Raw genomic sequence first — 17202 nt, 5'->3', positions numbered from 1 at the left:
CTTCAGGAACCTTAAATCAGAGCATGTTATTTTACAGGCCCCTCGGGTAATGCGCTTACTTTAGTCATTCATTTAATTATTCATCCGGTGCTTACTGTGTGCACAGACCTAGACTATAAGCTGCATGAGATCATAGAAGGAATCTGCCTCGTTCATCCTGATATCCCTAGAACCTAGCATAGTATTTGGAACAAAGGTGGCCCTTAACAGATGTTTCCTCGTTCAGTGAAAAGTTGAAAATAGCGCTGTGCTTAGTACAGTACTTAACAGGGGTTGCCAAGAAGCATGACATTCAGTCCTTGACCTTGAGGTGCTATGTGTCATAATCAGAAAGCAGGACATTCGCACATCAGAGTTAATTAGCCTGTACTCTTTACCAAGCAGAGTTTACTTAAGTAATGAAAGGATGGCTCAATATTAGGAAATATGTTTACACAGTTCAACACAATAATAGGTCATAGGAGAACAAACTGGTCATCTAAATGCATGGCGAAAGGCATTGGTGGAATTCAAAAACTTAGTATTTGTACCTTTTAGTGAACTAGGAACGGAAAGATATTTTCTTACTGTTAGGAGCATTCCTGGCTGAAATCAAGAATAGCTGCTTTCATATTTGATAGTGAGGGATCAGATGTAAAGCATTCTTACCAAAGTCGGAAACATTTTCTATAACTTCAAGCTAATGCAATAAGGCAATAAATAGGTATAAATGTTGGGGAAAAAGATGAATTTTATCATATTTTCATACCCTAAGACTGTCTACCTGGAAAGCCTAATTAGTTATTTTTCTTCTTTTCCAATTGAATTTCTTAGGCTATATAAATTAAGTATGTAGGTATGGTGACTGGTTTCAGAGTAAATGTGCCAGGAAGATAAAATGAAAAAGAGAATCCCATTTACAGTATAACCAAAAATATAAAATTCCATGGAATGAACCTAAGACATGTATAGAGCTAAAACTTCACATGTGTTATTTTGGGATCTTAATATTTAATGAAATAAATGTAGAGGAGATGGATATAAAAAAAAAAAAAAACCCTTAAGACCAAGGGAGATAAAAAGGCTTGAATGAATGAAAAGAAATATGGCTCTGAATGAGCAAACCAAAAATAGGATCTTCAAAAGTTAATCTGTAAATATATTGCACTTCGGGTAATATCCTTATCAGGGGTTTTTAGGTGTGGGGGTGAGAGCACACAGCTAGTGAAATTTATCTTGATTAATTAAAACAGCCAAGAAATTACCTGGAAAAAAAATTTTTAATAAGATTTGCTTTGCTAAGTATCAGGAACTTTTATACATGTAAATAAATCTGTGTTATTGGCAAAAGAGTAGATTACTCTGTGGTATGGAATAGTAGATGCATTTAATGCTGATAAAATAATTTTTCAAAGATGGAATTTTTTAAAACTATGTTAAAACACCTAACTAGTCATATGCTCAAACTCTAAATGCAGCAAAGATTTAAATATAAAAAATAAACCACTAAAATTCATGTGGAAATGCAAGGGACACACAATAGTCAAAATGATCTTGACAAAGAACAAAGCTGGAGAACTCACACTCCCCAGTCTTAATACTGCAAAGCTACAGTAATGAAGGTTGTGTGGTGCTGTCATCAAGATAGACATGTAGATGAATGGAATAGAACTGAGAGTCTAGAAATAAACCCTTACATATATGGACAATTGATTTGTAACAAAGATGCCAGAACAGTTCAGTGGAAAAAGAATAATCTTCAACAAACAGTGCTGGGACAAATGGATAGCCACTTGCCAAGGAATGAAGTTGGACCCCTACCTCACACCATATTTAAAAATTAACTCAAAATGGATCAATGACCTAAATGTAAGAGCTAAACTATAAAACTCTTAGAAGAAAAGACAAGAGTAAATCTTCATGACCTTGGATTTGTCAAAGGATTCTTACGTATGACACCAAAAGCATGAACGACAAAAGAAAAAACAGATAAATTGGACTTCATCAAAATTTAAAACTTTCTGCTTCAAAGGACACCATTAAGAAAGTGGAAACCCAGCCCATGGATGAGAGAAAATATTTCTGATTATGGGCTAATACCTAGAATATACAAAGAACTCTTACAACTCAACAACAATAATAATAAAACAGTTTTAGAATGAGCAAAGGATTTGAATAGATGTTTCTCCAAAGATATACAAATGAACACATGCAAAGATGCTTAACATCATTAGTCATTAGAGAAATACACATCAGAAATACTACCTCATACTCACTAGGATGGCTAAAATGAAAAAGACAGTGTTGGCAAGGATGTGGAGAAGTTGGAACCCTTATATACCACTGGTGGGAATGTAAAATGATACAATTACTTTGGAAAACAAGTCTGGCACATCCTCAAAAGGTTAAACATAGAGTGACCATATGACCCAGCAGTTTTGCTCCTAGATATATGCCCAAGAGAAATAACATATCCACACAAAATCTTGAACATAAGTGTTTGTCACAGCATTCATTAATACCCAAAAAGGGAAAACAACCCAATTGTCCATCAGATGATAAGTGGATAAACAAAATGTAAATCCATCCACTGAACTAGTATTCAATGATTAAAAAAAGGATGAAGTACTGATACATGCTATGACATGGATGACCTTCAAAAACATTTTGCTAAGTGAAGGAGGCTGACACAAAAGGCCACATACAAATATAATTCTACTTCTGTGCAATGTCCAGAAAAGGCACATCCATAGAGAAAGCAGAGTAATGGTTGCCAGGGCTGGGAGAGGGGAGTTGCTTGCTAATAGATGTGGGGTTTCTTTTTGGTGTGATAAAAATGTTCTGAAATTAGATAGCAGTGATTTTTGCACAATTCTGGGAATATACTAAAAACCCCAAATTGTACACTTTAAAAGGGTGAATGTTATGGTATGTTATTTAAAAATAAACCAGATTCTGAGTAAAGACGACAGATTGAATACATACATCTAATTTATCTCCCTCACAAATCCTACAAAAAGCACAGTAAAGCAATTTTGTTAAGGCATAAATCCATAGTTCAGGGAGAATAGAAGAGACATCAACAACAAAATTCGGGAATTAGAGTGCAGTTACATGAGGTAACTGACTTAGTTGCAAGAAAGTCAAGTCCCAAACTGGCATTTGAGAAAACCAAGAGCCATCCCACCTTACATCACAGAATTCTCAAAGGTTTGGGAGTTGGTACTAAGTACCTCTAGAAGTTGGGTGAAGCCAAGGGCTGAGATCAGGGTGATTGGTTGAAAACTATGAATAGTTTAGAGCCCTAACATCTCCCTAACTGCTTATCACTGGGAGACTGTCCCCACCCCACCCTAGCAGAAGAATGAAGAGTCCTCCACTCCAACCCCACCTCCAAAGAATTCTGTACCAGGGGACACAAAGGTGGATTTAAGGTATGAAACTTATAAAGCTTAAACCTCAGGGTCCCAACTTAAATGGACCTTTTCCAAGACCCTGGAAGGAACCCTAGGCATGCCTATGTTGTGGTAAACTGAAACATAAAGTATTTATATTGCAATGAGTTAGGAAGACCTCTGTCTTCTTTCCTGCTTTTACTTCTTCATACTACCCATCATGTCAGGCAATCCTGGGGTAGCCCAGGCTTTTTTTGGGGGATGGAACTAGGGAAGGGTGAATTGGGAGTATACTGTTTTAACTGTACTTTGTAAAGACATCTTTGGAAAATGTTAATAAAACAAGAAATCACAGACTCCTGAGTTGGAAATGTGTAAAGGTTACCTTTTGTGGTCAATTTTAAATTTACTTAACAACTAGAGAGAAAATTGGATTTAAAAATAATGGAACACAAAAATGATAAGGTGAGTGCTTAAATATATAGAAATCATTCTGAAATCAAGCAAAGCATAACAAAACATTTTCCAGTTGTACCAAAAGTGAGTAATCCATTAAGAGAATGAGATCCATTTTAAATAGAAGTGATTGTTAGAAAACTCAGTTAACGAAGAGGAGGAGCAAATCAGAGGAACACATTGATAAAACATTTAAATTTCTGGCGGATTTAACATGAAAGGCATAACGAAGATAAAATTCAAAATATGCCCTCCTACAAAGACAGACATTAATGACAAACTGGTCACTGTCATTAATTCAAAGAACGTTTAAGATTAGTCACTGTACAAGAAACCTTGAAATGTGCCCTGACATCTTAGTTTATTTGCAGCGGAAACATGAGATTTTTCTAAATTTTACAACAATCCTGAAATTTAGGTGTTACCAGTAAGCTGAAAAAGGCTTTTCTAAACCATCAGTAGTAGAAAAATTTCAAACAACCATACCAGAGGAAAGAGGGAATTATCTTTTTTACTCTAAGAAAATGATGCTACCAACTCTGTGTCACATGAAGAGGCAACCAAACACTAAGCAGCCCAAAAATGTAGGGAGACAAAGATAGAGGTGTGTTAGGCAAATGATTCGTAAAAATACTAGATTATTTTGTGATGTTTGTGTCATTTATTAGCTTTTAAAACTTGGCATTTGTTATGCTTTTTTCTCTGCCTAAATATTCACTTTCATGCCTATTTGTATATTTGTAATTTTCTTTAAATGAAGCATACAAAATTGTATAAACTTCAAACCCGCCTCTGAGAGGGCAGCCAGCACAGCTGAGGGTGGGACTGCCCTAGTGAAGTCAGGAGGATGAAGTGAACACATGCCCTCAGAGTGCCAAGGCACACCCCTTCCCCTTCCCACCACACATGCACACATGTGCACACATACATGCACATGCAGGCTCTTCCATTGCCAAGTTCCCAGAATGGCAGGAGGTTGGAAGAATCTTCTCTAAGGAATTTTACCTGCCCAAGAGAAGAGACTAGAAAGATAGTGACATCAGGGAGTTCCCCACAAAACTGTTCAGCCAGTTTGCAGATTGCCCTACCCAGTAGATAAACATGGTTCGTGTGCTCAGAGCTTCTTGTCAGCTCTTTTTGTCTCCCAGTCATATATGAGAGTAGGCAACCAAGAATTACCGCACATCCAAGGAAAGCACTTAGTATGGAAAATAAAGACTAAACAAAAAGAAAAGCAACTTGGAGGAAAACTGAAACTATAAAAGGAAGAAGAAACTTTTTAATTAAAGCTGTTGTTAAGATCCTCGGAGAGATAAGGCATCCATGAAATAAAAATAAGATGCCATTTTAAAAGGACATCCTGAAAATTTAAAAGAGCTCTTAGAAATTAAAAAAACTGATAGCAGAAATGAAAAAAAAAAAAAACCTTCCTAGAAGCATTAGAAGATAAAATTGAGAAACAGAAATTAGAGGACCAGCCAAGGAGGGTCAGCGTCGAAATTGTGAGTTTCAGAAGTAAGAAACAGAAAACAGAAGAAATCAACAACAAAATTTTTAAATCTCAGAACTGAAGATTATAAATTGCCAAATTGAAACAGTCCTATGAGCACCCACCACAGTGGATGAAAATAGACCCACATTGTTGTAAAATTATACAACACTGTGACAAACATACATTCCTATAAGATTGTGTAAGAAAATAAAAAACAGGTTATATACAAAAGATGGGAATCATAGTGGCTTCAGACTTTCCCACAGCAGCAGTACTGGGAAGTTAGAAGACAGGGGAGCAATGCCTTTGAAATTCTGACAGAAATTATGTCCAGCCTTTAATTCTATGCCCAAACTAGCCTGCAGGTAGAAGAAAAAGGTTTTAGGCTGTGCACAGTCTCAAAAATGACCTCCCACATATTTTGTTCCCACCAAAATAAGGGGTAAACGAAGAAAGAGGAGGATCAGGGAAAAATCATGAAAGAGAAGTCAAAGGAATCCCAGAAAGACTGGTGAAGGGAGAGCTGGGGCTGAGAGCCTCACGGCTGGGGAGCAGGCAGCCAGTCCAGGTTGGAATGAGGCAGCAGTTGCCGGGCAGACTGTCCGGAAGATGCAAAGGAGAGAACACCTGATACGATAAATGTGTTGAAACCAGAGTTAGACCACAGATTGAATTGGGGATAAGTACGTAGACAATTAAGCAAATGAAAGAAAAGTGACAATTATCAATTTTAGGGAAAGTTAAAGTGTGCATGTTATTTATGTATTACTGCTGCGTGACACATTATCCCACAACTTAGTGGCTGGAAACAACAATAAATAGTTTCTGTTGGTCAGGAATTTGGGAGTGGCGTAGCTGGAGCTTTGACTTGGAAACTTTCATGAGTTTGTGACTCAGTACATTGGCTGCAACTGCCGTGCCCTAAAGCTTTGACTGAGGCTGAACAATCTGCTGGCTCTCAAGGGCAGGATGGAAGAAAAATCACAATATCCTCCTAATAGTTTACTTAATATTAAGCTAACCAAGTTATTATACTGTAACTATATTGAGAAGAAGAGCTGCAAGTGTGGCTTCATGAAATAGGGATGGGTACCCAAAAATATTTTGTTTAATTTTAAATCTTCATCTTCCAAAGTAAAAAGTCAATAGCTAAAGTAGATTTTTAGTGCCTTAAAACCTAACGATCTAGAGGTAGCAGTATAAGCATTTATCTTTAGATGTGCAAAGGTAAATACTAAAAGCTCAGTTAAGTTGAAAGTGGTTGTTTCTGGCAAATGAGATTAGGGAGTCCTGGGAACTAACGTTTTACTTAAGAAATCTTGTTGCCTTATTAGACTATGCACACTATAACTTTGATACTAATAATAGAATTTAGATTAACAAAAGGAAGCCATAAAAGTAATAAAGTAAATATAGGTAAATAGTTGCAAATTGATGGAGTGGAGGAAGCAGGTCATCCTCAGTTTGATACCAAAAGAAGAACTCACAAAAGGCAGATTTAGTAGATTTGATTTCACACTAATCAAAAGCTTCTGTACATTAAACACAAGCATGTACAAAAGTGAAAGGCAAACACTAATCCAAGAAAAAAATCCTGATATACAAACAAAGTGTGGTTAGTAAAATGTAAACTGTTTCAATCTTTTCAAAAATGTTAAATGTTTCAATCTGTCTCTAGGGCAGTTTGTCAAAATGTATCAAAGCCTTGAACACAGTATACAGAATTGATCCTGCATGACTCTTGGTGCACACCAAGATTTAGCTATTAGAGTTTTTGTTCGTAATAGGAGAAAAATTTGAAACAGTTGAAATGACCAGCAGTAAGTGATGAGGTTACAGAAATAAAACGAGTGGTACATTTCCATTATATACCAGAGCCACTCATTTTACTTTGTAGCTCTTAAAAATCAGGAGAGTGAAAATGATATATTCTCATATAAAACCATTCATGATATTTCTTTTACTTTTTGGTTTAAAAGTTATATAAATATTTACATATACACATGCACACACACATATGTACACACTATGATTCGGGATAGTACTGTTAATTTTTTCCTTTGGATGTGTGTGTGTGTGTGTTGTCCTTTGCGTTTTCCTATTTCTTCCAGGTTTTTAACATTGATCAGGTGCTATTTTTGTAGTCAAGAAAAAAACAAGGGTTTTTTTTTTTTTTTTTTCGGTTTATTTGAAAAAAAAAATGTGGAAAGTGCAAAGAAGAAAACAGTAATCATATTCTCACCACCCAGAATTAGCCACTACCAACATTTGGCATATTTGCTTCAGTTTTTCTTTCTGTAAATTTAAAAAATACAAATAACAACACTAAAACATTAACCTTGGCCGTCTTTTAGATGTGAAATCATGGCTGGGTTTTTTTTCCAAAACTCTTCTTTTCCTCCCTTATACTCCCCCCACCCACCCCATCCCCTTTTATTTCTCAAGTTTTCTGCAATGAGCATGTTTTTTTATAATAATTGTTTTAAAGTTACTGTTTCTCATGTGAATACTTTACTTTTTAAGGAGATAAACTGTAATTAACTGTAAAGGGTAGAATTTTTTAAATGCCAAATAAGTCTTTGACATTTAGAAGAAGGTGAGAAGTTTTCCTGGGAGCAGAGAAAGCATTCCCTATAGGTGGGGTAGCCATTTGTCCTGGTTGCCCTGGACAGTCCAAGTTGTCCTGATGACGTGTACTCCAAAATGTCCCAGTTTGGGACAGGAAATTATAAGGAGTCTAGATTTGGGGGATTAATGAACAGCCACTTGGCTGAATCATGGCAGTTGTACTGAGTGAATAGGAAAAGTAAGGTTGAGACCATATTACAGAAGCACATTGAATACTAATGTAAGTTCCTCCACTGATTCTAGGGCTGGGGCAGGAAATGTACATGATGCACTTGGTACATGTTGTACTGCCGGAAAGTAAGGAAATACACACACACATACATACATACATATGTTGATGTGGATATGTCAAAGGGACACAGAGGCCAACTGAAAGAGCTGCCAGTGGCGAAAGCTGGAACAGTTTGAGCATCAAAATAATATATTGGATTATAACCCAAAATATAAGATAAATATCTGTGAGTCCATACTGATATTGAATGGTTGAATAAATAAGAAATAGGACTCTGCATGATGGCTTCCTCCCAAGGAGTGCAGTAGGGAAAGGGAGAAGGGAGAGTAACTTCACAGTGGGAAGCTGAGAAAGATGACCTCAGCCTGGTGATCAAGGTTCACATCAGCAGGGTAAGGCATGTTGACCTTGTGGACCCTGGGTATGATGTGGTGAGGATGGCTCTTCTGCTCTGTGATCTTCTACCCCAAAAGCCATAACTCCAGTCTAGTCAGGAGAAAAGCATCAGACAAATCCAAATTGGCGTTCTATAAAATGCCTGACCAGCACTTCTTTAAACTGGCATGGTCATCAAAAGCAGGGAGAGATTTAGGAACTGTCACAGCCAAGCGGAGCCTTGGAGCACATAGCGACTGAAGGTGACATGGTGACCTGGGTGGGAAGCTGGAACTGAGAAAGGACATGGGGAAAACTGAGGAGGTCTGAAGAAAGGATAGTCTTGACTCTGTCATCACTGTTGTTTCATTGATTGTGACCAATGTACCACACCAGTATCAGATGTTAATAAAAGGGGAAACTGAGGGTGGGCAACATAGGAATTACATACTTCCTTCACAATTTTTCTTTTCTTTCTTTTTTTTTCCCCCCCCTTGTGAGGCGGAGTCTCGCTCTGTCGCCCAGGCTGGAGTGCAGTGGCACGATCTCGGCTCACTGCAAGCTCCGCCTCCCGGGTTCACGCATTTCTGCTGCCTCAGCCTCCTGGGTAGCTGGGACTACAGGCACCCGCCACCGCGCCCAGCAAATTTTTTTTGTATTTTTTAGTAGAGACAGGGATTCACCACATTAGCCAGGATGGTCTCCATCTCCTGACTTCATGATCCACCCGCCTCAGCCTCCCAAAGTGCTGGGATTACAGGTGTGAGCCACCGTGCCCGGCCTCACAGTTTTTCTTTAAAACTTTTTAAATGTGAAGGATTTTTTTAAAGTGTTCTAATAGGGCTTTTGAGCAGGTGAGTTGAAAAATAATCAGAACAGTATGATAGGTCTCTGTGATCGTCAGTAACTGTGGTGAAAATACAAGGAGAGACCTGTTCCGTCTGCTTGGTGTACATAACCTCTTATTGTGCCAGAGCACCCAGTTCAGCATGAACGTCCTCCCATTCACTTCCAGACCTTTAAGAACAATGAGCCCCTTGGAATTCCATAGGACTTTAAGACTAGGTATTTTCATCACATACTTATCACAAATTCATGTGAAAAGAGTATTGAACTGTGGGTAGCAGAGAGAAAACTGGGCTGGACACCAGGGGTCCTGGTTGCTTCTTCCTGGTTCTCTTGTGAGCCAGCAGAGTGACCCTGGGCTTGTCACTGAACCTCTCTGGATCTGCTTCCTCATCGACAAAAGGAGAGGGTTGAACTGGGGGAAAAATTTCTATGGTAACTTACAATTCTAAAAATACCGTGATACTAAATTAAGGTTTAGAGGGAGGCTGTAGCACCACAAATAATGGAATCTACGTTTCTGATTTCTTGGTCCCTTGTCTACAGTACTAAACTCCAAGAGTCGTTTTGAAGACCACTCTGAGACTTCTTTAGAATTCTCATCCTACTCCCCATATTCTTGGAGTGGAGATTCAGTTTAGAATTCCAGTTTTAGATAAGCTGAAGGGATTCCAACTCCTTTGTTTTATAGTTTAAGAAACTGGGCTCCAGAGAGATTGAGATTTGTTCAAATCACAAAATGAGTCGGAGGCAGAGGCCAGGTTTTCTGATATCGGGTCTAGAGCACTTTCAGCTGCAGCATGCTTCCCACAGAATACAGGCTGTCTGTTTGCAATGCCACCGGGACCTCATTTGCAATGTCTCCAGAGTGGTGCTTGCCACCAGGACCTCATTTGCACTGTCTCCAGAATGGTCCTTGAGGGCAGTTGCTCACTGTCCGAAAACCATCCTGTCTGTCAGCTCTAATCCCTGAGAATGGGAAAAGTAACCAGGGTGTGGGGAAGGAACCCATCTCCCCATGAACCTTTTCTCTTTAGGTGTGAGAAAGGAAACAACAATTTCATTTTTTCTTTCCTTTTCATTTCCAGACCTTACCTTTCCTCCCTGGTTATTATGTAGCCAGAATTTATTTGTTTACAGAAGATGCAAATCAGCCAGCCCCCAAAGGGTTAACACTCCCAAATTATGAGGCTGGGTTAACAATAAACAGGATGTCCTCCAGAAATTAAATTTAAACCACTGTGACTCAGGCTGGCCCATCCCCTCCACTGAATCGCTGTTTGGGGTCATTATCGGTGGTTAATTACACCCTTGGGTTTAGCAACAGTGTGTTGGTCAGTTTGGGCCAAAGGAAAGCAGGCTCAGAGAGAAGGGGATGTGGAGGGAAGGGTGGGATGTGGGCCTGGTGGAGCGGGTCTGATGCATGGTGGAAGCGGGAGGTTTGAATGGAAGAGCCAAAAGGAGAGGGATGAGCATGGCTGGCTGAGAGCCCTCTGCCGGAGCTGATCCCAGGGATTCTTGACTCATTTCCTACCTGGGATCGGGAGCCTACCCTTTCCATAGCCACTGGGATGCACTTTCTAGCCTGGCCACTTTTCTTCCTGGAATTGGAGAATCATAGAATGCTCAGTGCCTCAAGGAATCTCCTAAATCACCTAGTTTAATCTACTTGTTTTATGGAGCAGGAAATGGAGTCCCAGTGCAGCCGTCACCTGCCGAAGGGCAGCCTGCTCAGTGGAAGCGGAGGCCAGGCTAATGCTCAGGTTCAGACTCCTAGACCCGTGATCCTCGTTCCTCTGTGCCATGCTGTAAAGTAGGCAATCTGAGGTGCAGCTCTTCATAGCAAGTCCAAGGCAGACTTGGACTGGATTTCAGATTCTTTTCCAAGTTAGCAGCTTTTTGATTTTGTGAGTTTTCCCAGGGAAATAATCCAGGCCGGCCAATCACTAATACCTCTGTTATTTATTACGTCTCCCCAGCCTCCAAAGAAGATTTGCAGATCCACAGTTTGCCCCTCTATAGAGAAGTAGTGAAGCACCTAATATAGACCATAGTGATTCATGATTTCAAGGATGATAGCTATTACAGTGAGTCTGTAATTTCTAAGTTTGCAACTCCTCAAGACACAAGGTCTTATTGTTATTCACAGCATGTCTCCCCTTTCCTGCCGTCCTCGCCTTTCCTTTCCTTTCCTCCCCTTTCCTTTCCTTTCCTTTCTTCCTCCTCCCCCTCCCCTTCCCCTTTCTTCCCTTCTGTTCCCTTCCTTTATCTCTTTAAAAGACAGGGTCTCCCTCTGTTGCCCAGGCTAGGGTGCAGTGGTATGATCATAATTCACTGCAGCCTCGAACTCCTGGGCTTAAGTGATCTTCCTGCTTCAGCCTCTCAAGTGACTGGGACTACAGGCATGTGCCACCACACCCGGCTAATTTTTGTTGTTTTTTTTGAGATAGGATCTTGCTATATTGCCCAGTCTAGTCTTGGACTCCTGGCTCAAGCAGTCCTCCACCTGGGCCTCCCAAAGTGCTGGGATTACAGGTATGAGCTGCCATACCCAGCTGAATTTTTTTTTTTTTTTTTTTTTTTTTTTTTTGAGATAGGGTCTTGCTCTGTCTCTTAGGCTAGAGTACAGTGGTGTAGTTATAGCTCACTACAGCCTCAAACTCCTTGCCCCTCACCTTTTCATTGTCTTTAAATGACAGACTATCAGTAGCAAAGATGTTCTGGGACAGAACAACCTGCATCTGACACTGTAGGTGGGAGGACCTCTCTCTCTCTTAGAACCAAGCCCAGATGCCAATGGTTGTATGCCCACCAGGGCACATGGTCCAAGTACCAAGTAGCAAGCCATGGCCATGCTTCCTCGCCCTCCTAGGGGAAAGTGGCCTGTACTATACTGATACTTTGAGCTGCATCCTTCCCCACTTCTCACAATATCCTTCTTTGTCTTTCTTTTATAGGATTCCTTTTAAGATTGGGCAGCCCAAGAAACAGATTGTGCCCAAAACAGTGAGTAACTCGATTGTTTTGCTGTGAGATTCAGTTCTGTATCACATGGCCTTTGCATAGAACCAAAGCTTTGAATCAACACATCTTGGGGCTGGGAAGACAGCAACCTAGGCCTTATTCCTGCGTATGCGGGTAAGACTGGGGCTTAGAGGGGCCTCCTGTCCTGGGACATTTCCCCTAGGAAAGGTTAGCCTGGGCTCTTTATCGTCCTTGGGCAGGGGGAATGGGTGGATTACAAAAATGTAGAGGAAGATATTGCTTTAGAACAGTCCACCTGTAGGGACTGGCTTGTGGTCTACACTTTTCCTAAGAGTGTTCCTGAAACAGAGGCCGCCACCAAAGATACTGCCCAGGCATTTATTTCTGTTACCTCAGCTGCAGAAAAGTCCAGGAAGCTTTTCCCAATGGCCTCGGCCTGTTTGTGTTAACTTCCAAATGTATTCTTGGCCATGACCCAGCGTCACTCAGCAGGAAGGGAAGATTGAATCCCACCCCTCTTTAAGCCCACAGTTTTTATCCCTAGAATGTTTTTATCTCCAGAATGGGAAAGAAAGAGAATCATAGATTCTTAGGAAGTTAGAGCTGGAAGCTCATAGAGACCATCTAGTCCAACCTGCTGATTTTTCCTGATGAAGAAAATGAGGCCCGTGGAAAGTTGCAGTGACTTTTTCAAGTTATAAAAACCCCACACTGGCAAAGCTGGAGTTAGAACTCAGACGTGAGCCCCTGGCCGATATTCTTTCCATTGCCTCATGCTTCCCTGGGCTGTGAAGCCCTCCCAGTGTTTTGGAATCCCAGTGCAAAATAGCCTTTTCAACCTCCTGACCCACAAATCTGAGTGGGTCTCTTGGTTTTAACATGGGAGACCACAACTGTAGAGCCTCTCTGATGTGACAGCTACAGAAAGTCTAGTGCTGTGCTGGTGGCAGAGGCCCTCGTCTGTCATCCCAGCCCCTGATGGTTCTCCTTGTCTTACTAGCTTCTCCCCTCCTTGGCAGAGCTCTCAAAAGCACAGGAAAGAGATTGCTTCAGTCTGGTGAGAAGTTTGGCACACATCTGACCAATGGCTCCATCTCTAGCAAATCCAAAGTAAGGTCACTTGAGAGGAAACAGACCCAAGTTAAAAGCACCCTCACAGGGTACAGTGGCTTATGCCTATAATACCAACACTTTGGAGGCCGAGGTCGGGGGATCATATCAAGCAAGAAGTTTGAGACCAGCCTGGGCAACAGAGAGAGACCCCAACTCTACAAAAAAAAAAAAATGCACGCCTGTAGTCGCAGCTACTTGGGAGGCTAAAGCAGGAGGATTGCTTGAGCGCAGGAGTTCAAGGCCACAGTGAGCTCTGATTGCCCCACTGCACTCCACCCTAGGTGATAGACTGAGACCCTGTCTGTTAAAAAAAAAAAAAAAGTTGGGGGGTGGGGCCTCTCTGCTTCATGCAGAGGCAGGTTGCTGACCAACTCAGCATTGACCTCTCACGCAGAGGCTGACCATCTGTGGAGGCTCTCAGCTGAAGTCCAAAGAATCTGGGTGTGCATATGTTGGTCTCTAGCCGGCTGCAGGAAGTGGGAAGGTGTGGCTTTGAGTCTCCAGAGTTTAATCCATGATAGATCTGAAAGGGAAGTGGTTTCAAAAGGGGTCTTTTATTCTGAATGCTCACTACAAACAAAAACCCTCCCAGTACCCCAATCTTTATCAAAATGAACTTTGTTCTCCACGGAAAGTGTAGGCAAACCAGCTGCTTTGCCAGTGTGTTGGTGGCAAGATCTCTGGCTCCATTGATCTAAGGAGTGGCAAGGACTTGCAGTGCGGGCAGATGCACACAGGGCATCCCTCTTCCCTTCCTCGCATCTCTCTCGCTGGAGATGGAATTGTGGTCCTCTGATTATGGCATCTGCTCTCTGATAGACTGGGGGTCAGGTAGGGGTTAAGAAGCCAGGTTTGGGAGGCTGGCAGCCTGGGTCCCCATCCTGGCTCTGCCACATGCTGTCTCTGACCTTGGGCAAGTTCCTTAACCTCTGGAGCCTTCATTTTCTCATTTATAAAATGAGGATGATGAGAGTACCTGTGTCACAGATGTTACTTTGAGGCTCACACAAGATAATACATTGAAGGCACCTAACACAGTGTCTGGCACAAAATCAGTCCCCAATTAATATTAACTAATCACAGGAAACTGGTTGATTTGACCCTCTTTATGAACCATCAGGGACTCAGCCTGTCCCAGGCAGCTAGATTTCCCAACGCAACAAAGTCGGCTGGGCCTTTGATCTCTCACAAGGAATCACAGCTGAGCTACAGCTTGGAGTAGTTATTTACTTCCCTGGCCTATACCCCTCCACTCCCCAGAGGCACTGAAGTAGAAGCAGTAAGACCCTGCCTCTTCAGTCTCATTCCCCACCCACCACCCCTTCCCGGCCCCCGAAACAGGCCTGGGCTGTGCAGTTGTCTCAGCATCTCTGGCAGCTGCCCTTGAACAGCAGTGACGCACTCTGTTGTTCTTGCCCAGGCACTTTCAGGGAGGGGAGCAGCTGGGGCTGCCTGGGTTATTGGAAGTCATGGAGCCCCTGTCATGGGAAGAAATGCTCATGTTATCTTCAGGGAGTTTCAGGAGGTTTTTGGCTCAAGCCACCCAACTGTCAGGCACAAAGAAAGCATTGTGTCCCTACCCTCACTGTTCTCCTGTGCCCAGGTTATTAACACAAATTCCATTATTGTCAAGACTTTGGCTAGAATGGTTTGTTCCTGCTGGGGCTGACCATTAGAACTGAGATGGAGGAACAAAAGCTCCCCCGATCCCGATCCTAACCTTCCACCCAGTCGCCTCCCGCTCCCCAAGTCCCATAAAGTGGTTGGAGCATCTTAGCGTAGAAAGAAGCCGCCACACCTTCCTGCATAACCTGGGAGGATGGAAAAGCTCTTCGAAGCTTTGCTCTTCATGTCCCCCTGAAACAAGGGTTACTGTGAGTCTTGCACACAAGGAACACGCACTCCAAGGTTCCTAGCCAGGTGGGTGCTCTGCAAAGTTAGGGCAAAGAGAGTCTGGCCACATGCAGCCTCTCCACTGGAGAAGGATTTTCACCTGCCAGGTGGCGGGACCCTTAGCCTCATTAATCCTGCTTAATCCTGCTAGAACATACCTACAGGGAGCCCACTTTCCACCCAGAGCATCCCTTGAAGGAGGGGCTTCCCAGAGTGCTGAGGATTCTGGGCTTCTCAGACTCCGATCAGATGCACCTCAGCCCTGGGATCAGAGCCCCGGCCCTGCCTGCCAGTTTCCTTTTTCACTTCACCATGAGCATAAGTTTGGGTGGGAACTCAGCCTGTTCATTCACTTAATACTGAGTTCCCACTCTGTGCTAGGGCCTGACCTGTGCACTGCCAGTAGAGCAGGGAACAGCAAAACCCCTTCCTCCCACCGTGGGCCTTGGAGAATGCATGCAGGGGGTGGCCAAGGGTAGTCGTCTGGGGCTTGGTTCTCCCTGAGCTAACCTCGCCAGCCTGGCCCAGCTTGCCCTGATCCCCTGACAGTCCGTGCACATGTGTTTATACTTGCATTGTTGACTGGGGTCCAATTGCCTTTTTGGCAAAGGCATCAAGCATTCAAAGATGTTCAGATCTTTTCTGTCTGGCTCTTTTCCTCGGAATGAGGCTCCAGTGTGTCCCTTTAGTCCCTTAGCCATTATCTGAGAGGCTAGAATTCTGGCAGTGTCCCCGTGCATCTTTCCCCAGTGGAGGAGAGAGCTCTTGGACCAGTGAGCTAAAGAAGCAACCCACCCCTGCCGCTGGAAGCAGGGGAGGTGAAATGTGTCCGAACTCCTCTCAAGCTGTCAGATGGCCTTGAGCGGCACCAAGTAGAAAACGCACTCCCCCCTCCGACCTGCTCCTCGGCTTCATTATGAGACCTCAAGTTCCTCAGCTTCCAGGATGATCTAACCTAGCTGAAAACCTGAAGTCCCTCCCGGTACAAGTCCAAGCAGTCCCCAGCCAGGGAGACCAGGTGTTCTCTGACATCCCACACACATCGGCACACTTGGGGGATTGCAAAAGAGAGGAAGGGAGCCAAAAGCTTGGGCCCCGGGGTTCAGCTAACACTCAGCACCCCTCCCAAAGAGCGCCCCCTGTGTGTTCTGGATCTCTAGAGGAGTTTGGTTTGGGCCAAGTAGTGCTTAGTTTTAATTTTCTCTTTCTGGAAATAAATACTTTTAATACGTAAAGATGCTGCTCAGCTGTCATATCCTGCAACGTTAGAAGAAAGATGTGGGCTGGGCGCAGTGGCTCATGCCTGTAATCCCAGCACTTTGGGAGGCCAAGGCAGGCAGATCACTTGAGGCCAGGAGTTCAAGACCAGCCCAGGCAACATGGTGACCCCATGTCTACAAAAAAAAAAAAAAAAAAATTCAAAAATTAGCCGGGTGTGGTGGCTGGCTCCTGTAGTCCCAGCTACTCGGGAGGCTGAGGCATGAGAATTGCTTCAGCCTGGGAGGCAGAGGTTGCAGTGAGCAGAGATTGTGCCACCGCCCTCCAGTCTGAGCGACAGAGTGAGACTCTGTCTCAAAAAAAAAAAAAAAAAAAAAAGGACGTGTCCAGCAGGCCAGGCACAGTGGCTCACGCCTGTAATCCCAACACTTTGGGAGGCCGAGGCGGGGGGGATCACCTGAGGTCAGGAGTTCGAGGCCAGCCTGACCAACATGGAGAAACCCTGCCTCTACTAAAAACACAAAAATTAGCCGGGCGCGGTGGCACATGCCTGTAATCCGAGCTACTCGGGAGGCTGAGGCAGGAGAATC

The 17202-nt window shown here is 42.8% G+C and overlaps 1 protein-coding gene across 2 annotated transcripts in view; it reads left to right on the top strand.

Annotated features, from left to right (window-relative positions):
* The window catches only part of BIN3 (bridging integrator 3), a 48437-nt gene that overhangs the window by 11907 nt on the left and 19328 nt on the right, over window positions 1–17202 (top strand). For both annotated transcript variants that reach the window (XM_002818888.5, XM_009243615.4), the window contains exon 2: window positions 12361–12409. In XM_002818888.5, the coding sequence (XP_002818934.4) occupies window positions 12361–12409 (49 nt within the window). The remainder of the gene's footprint in view (window positions 1–12360; window positions 12410–17202) is intronic.

This window comes from Pongo abelii, chromosome 7 (genome assembly GCF_028885655.2).
Source record: "Pongo abelii isolate AG06213 chromosome 7, NHGRI_mPonAbe1-v2.0_pri, whole genome shotgun sequence".
In the NCBI taxonomy this organism is placed as follows: Eukaryota; Metazoa; Chordata; class Mammalia; order Primates; family Hominidae; genus Pongo; species Pongo abelii.
This window is presented reverse-complemented; position numbering and strand designations above follow the sequence as displayed.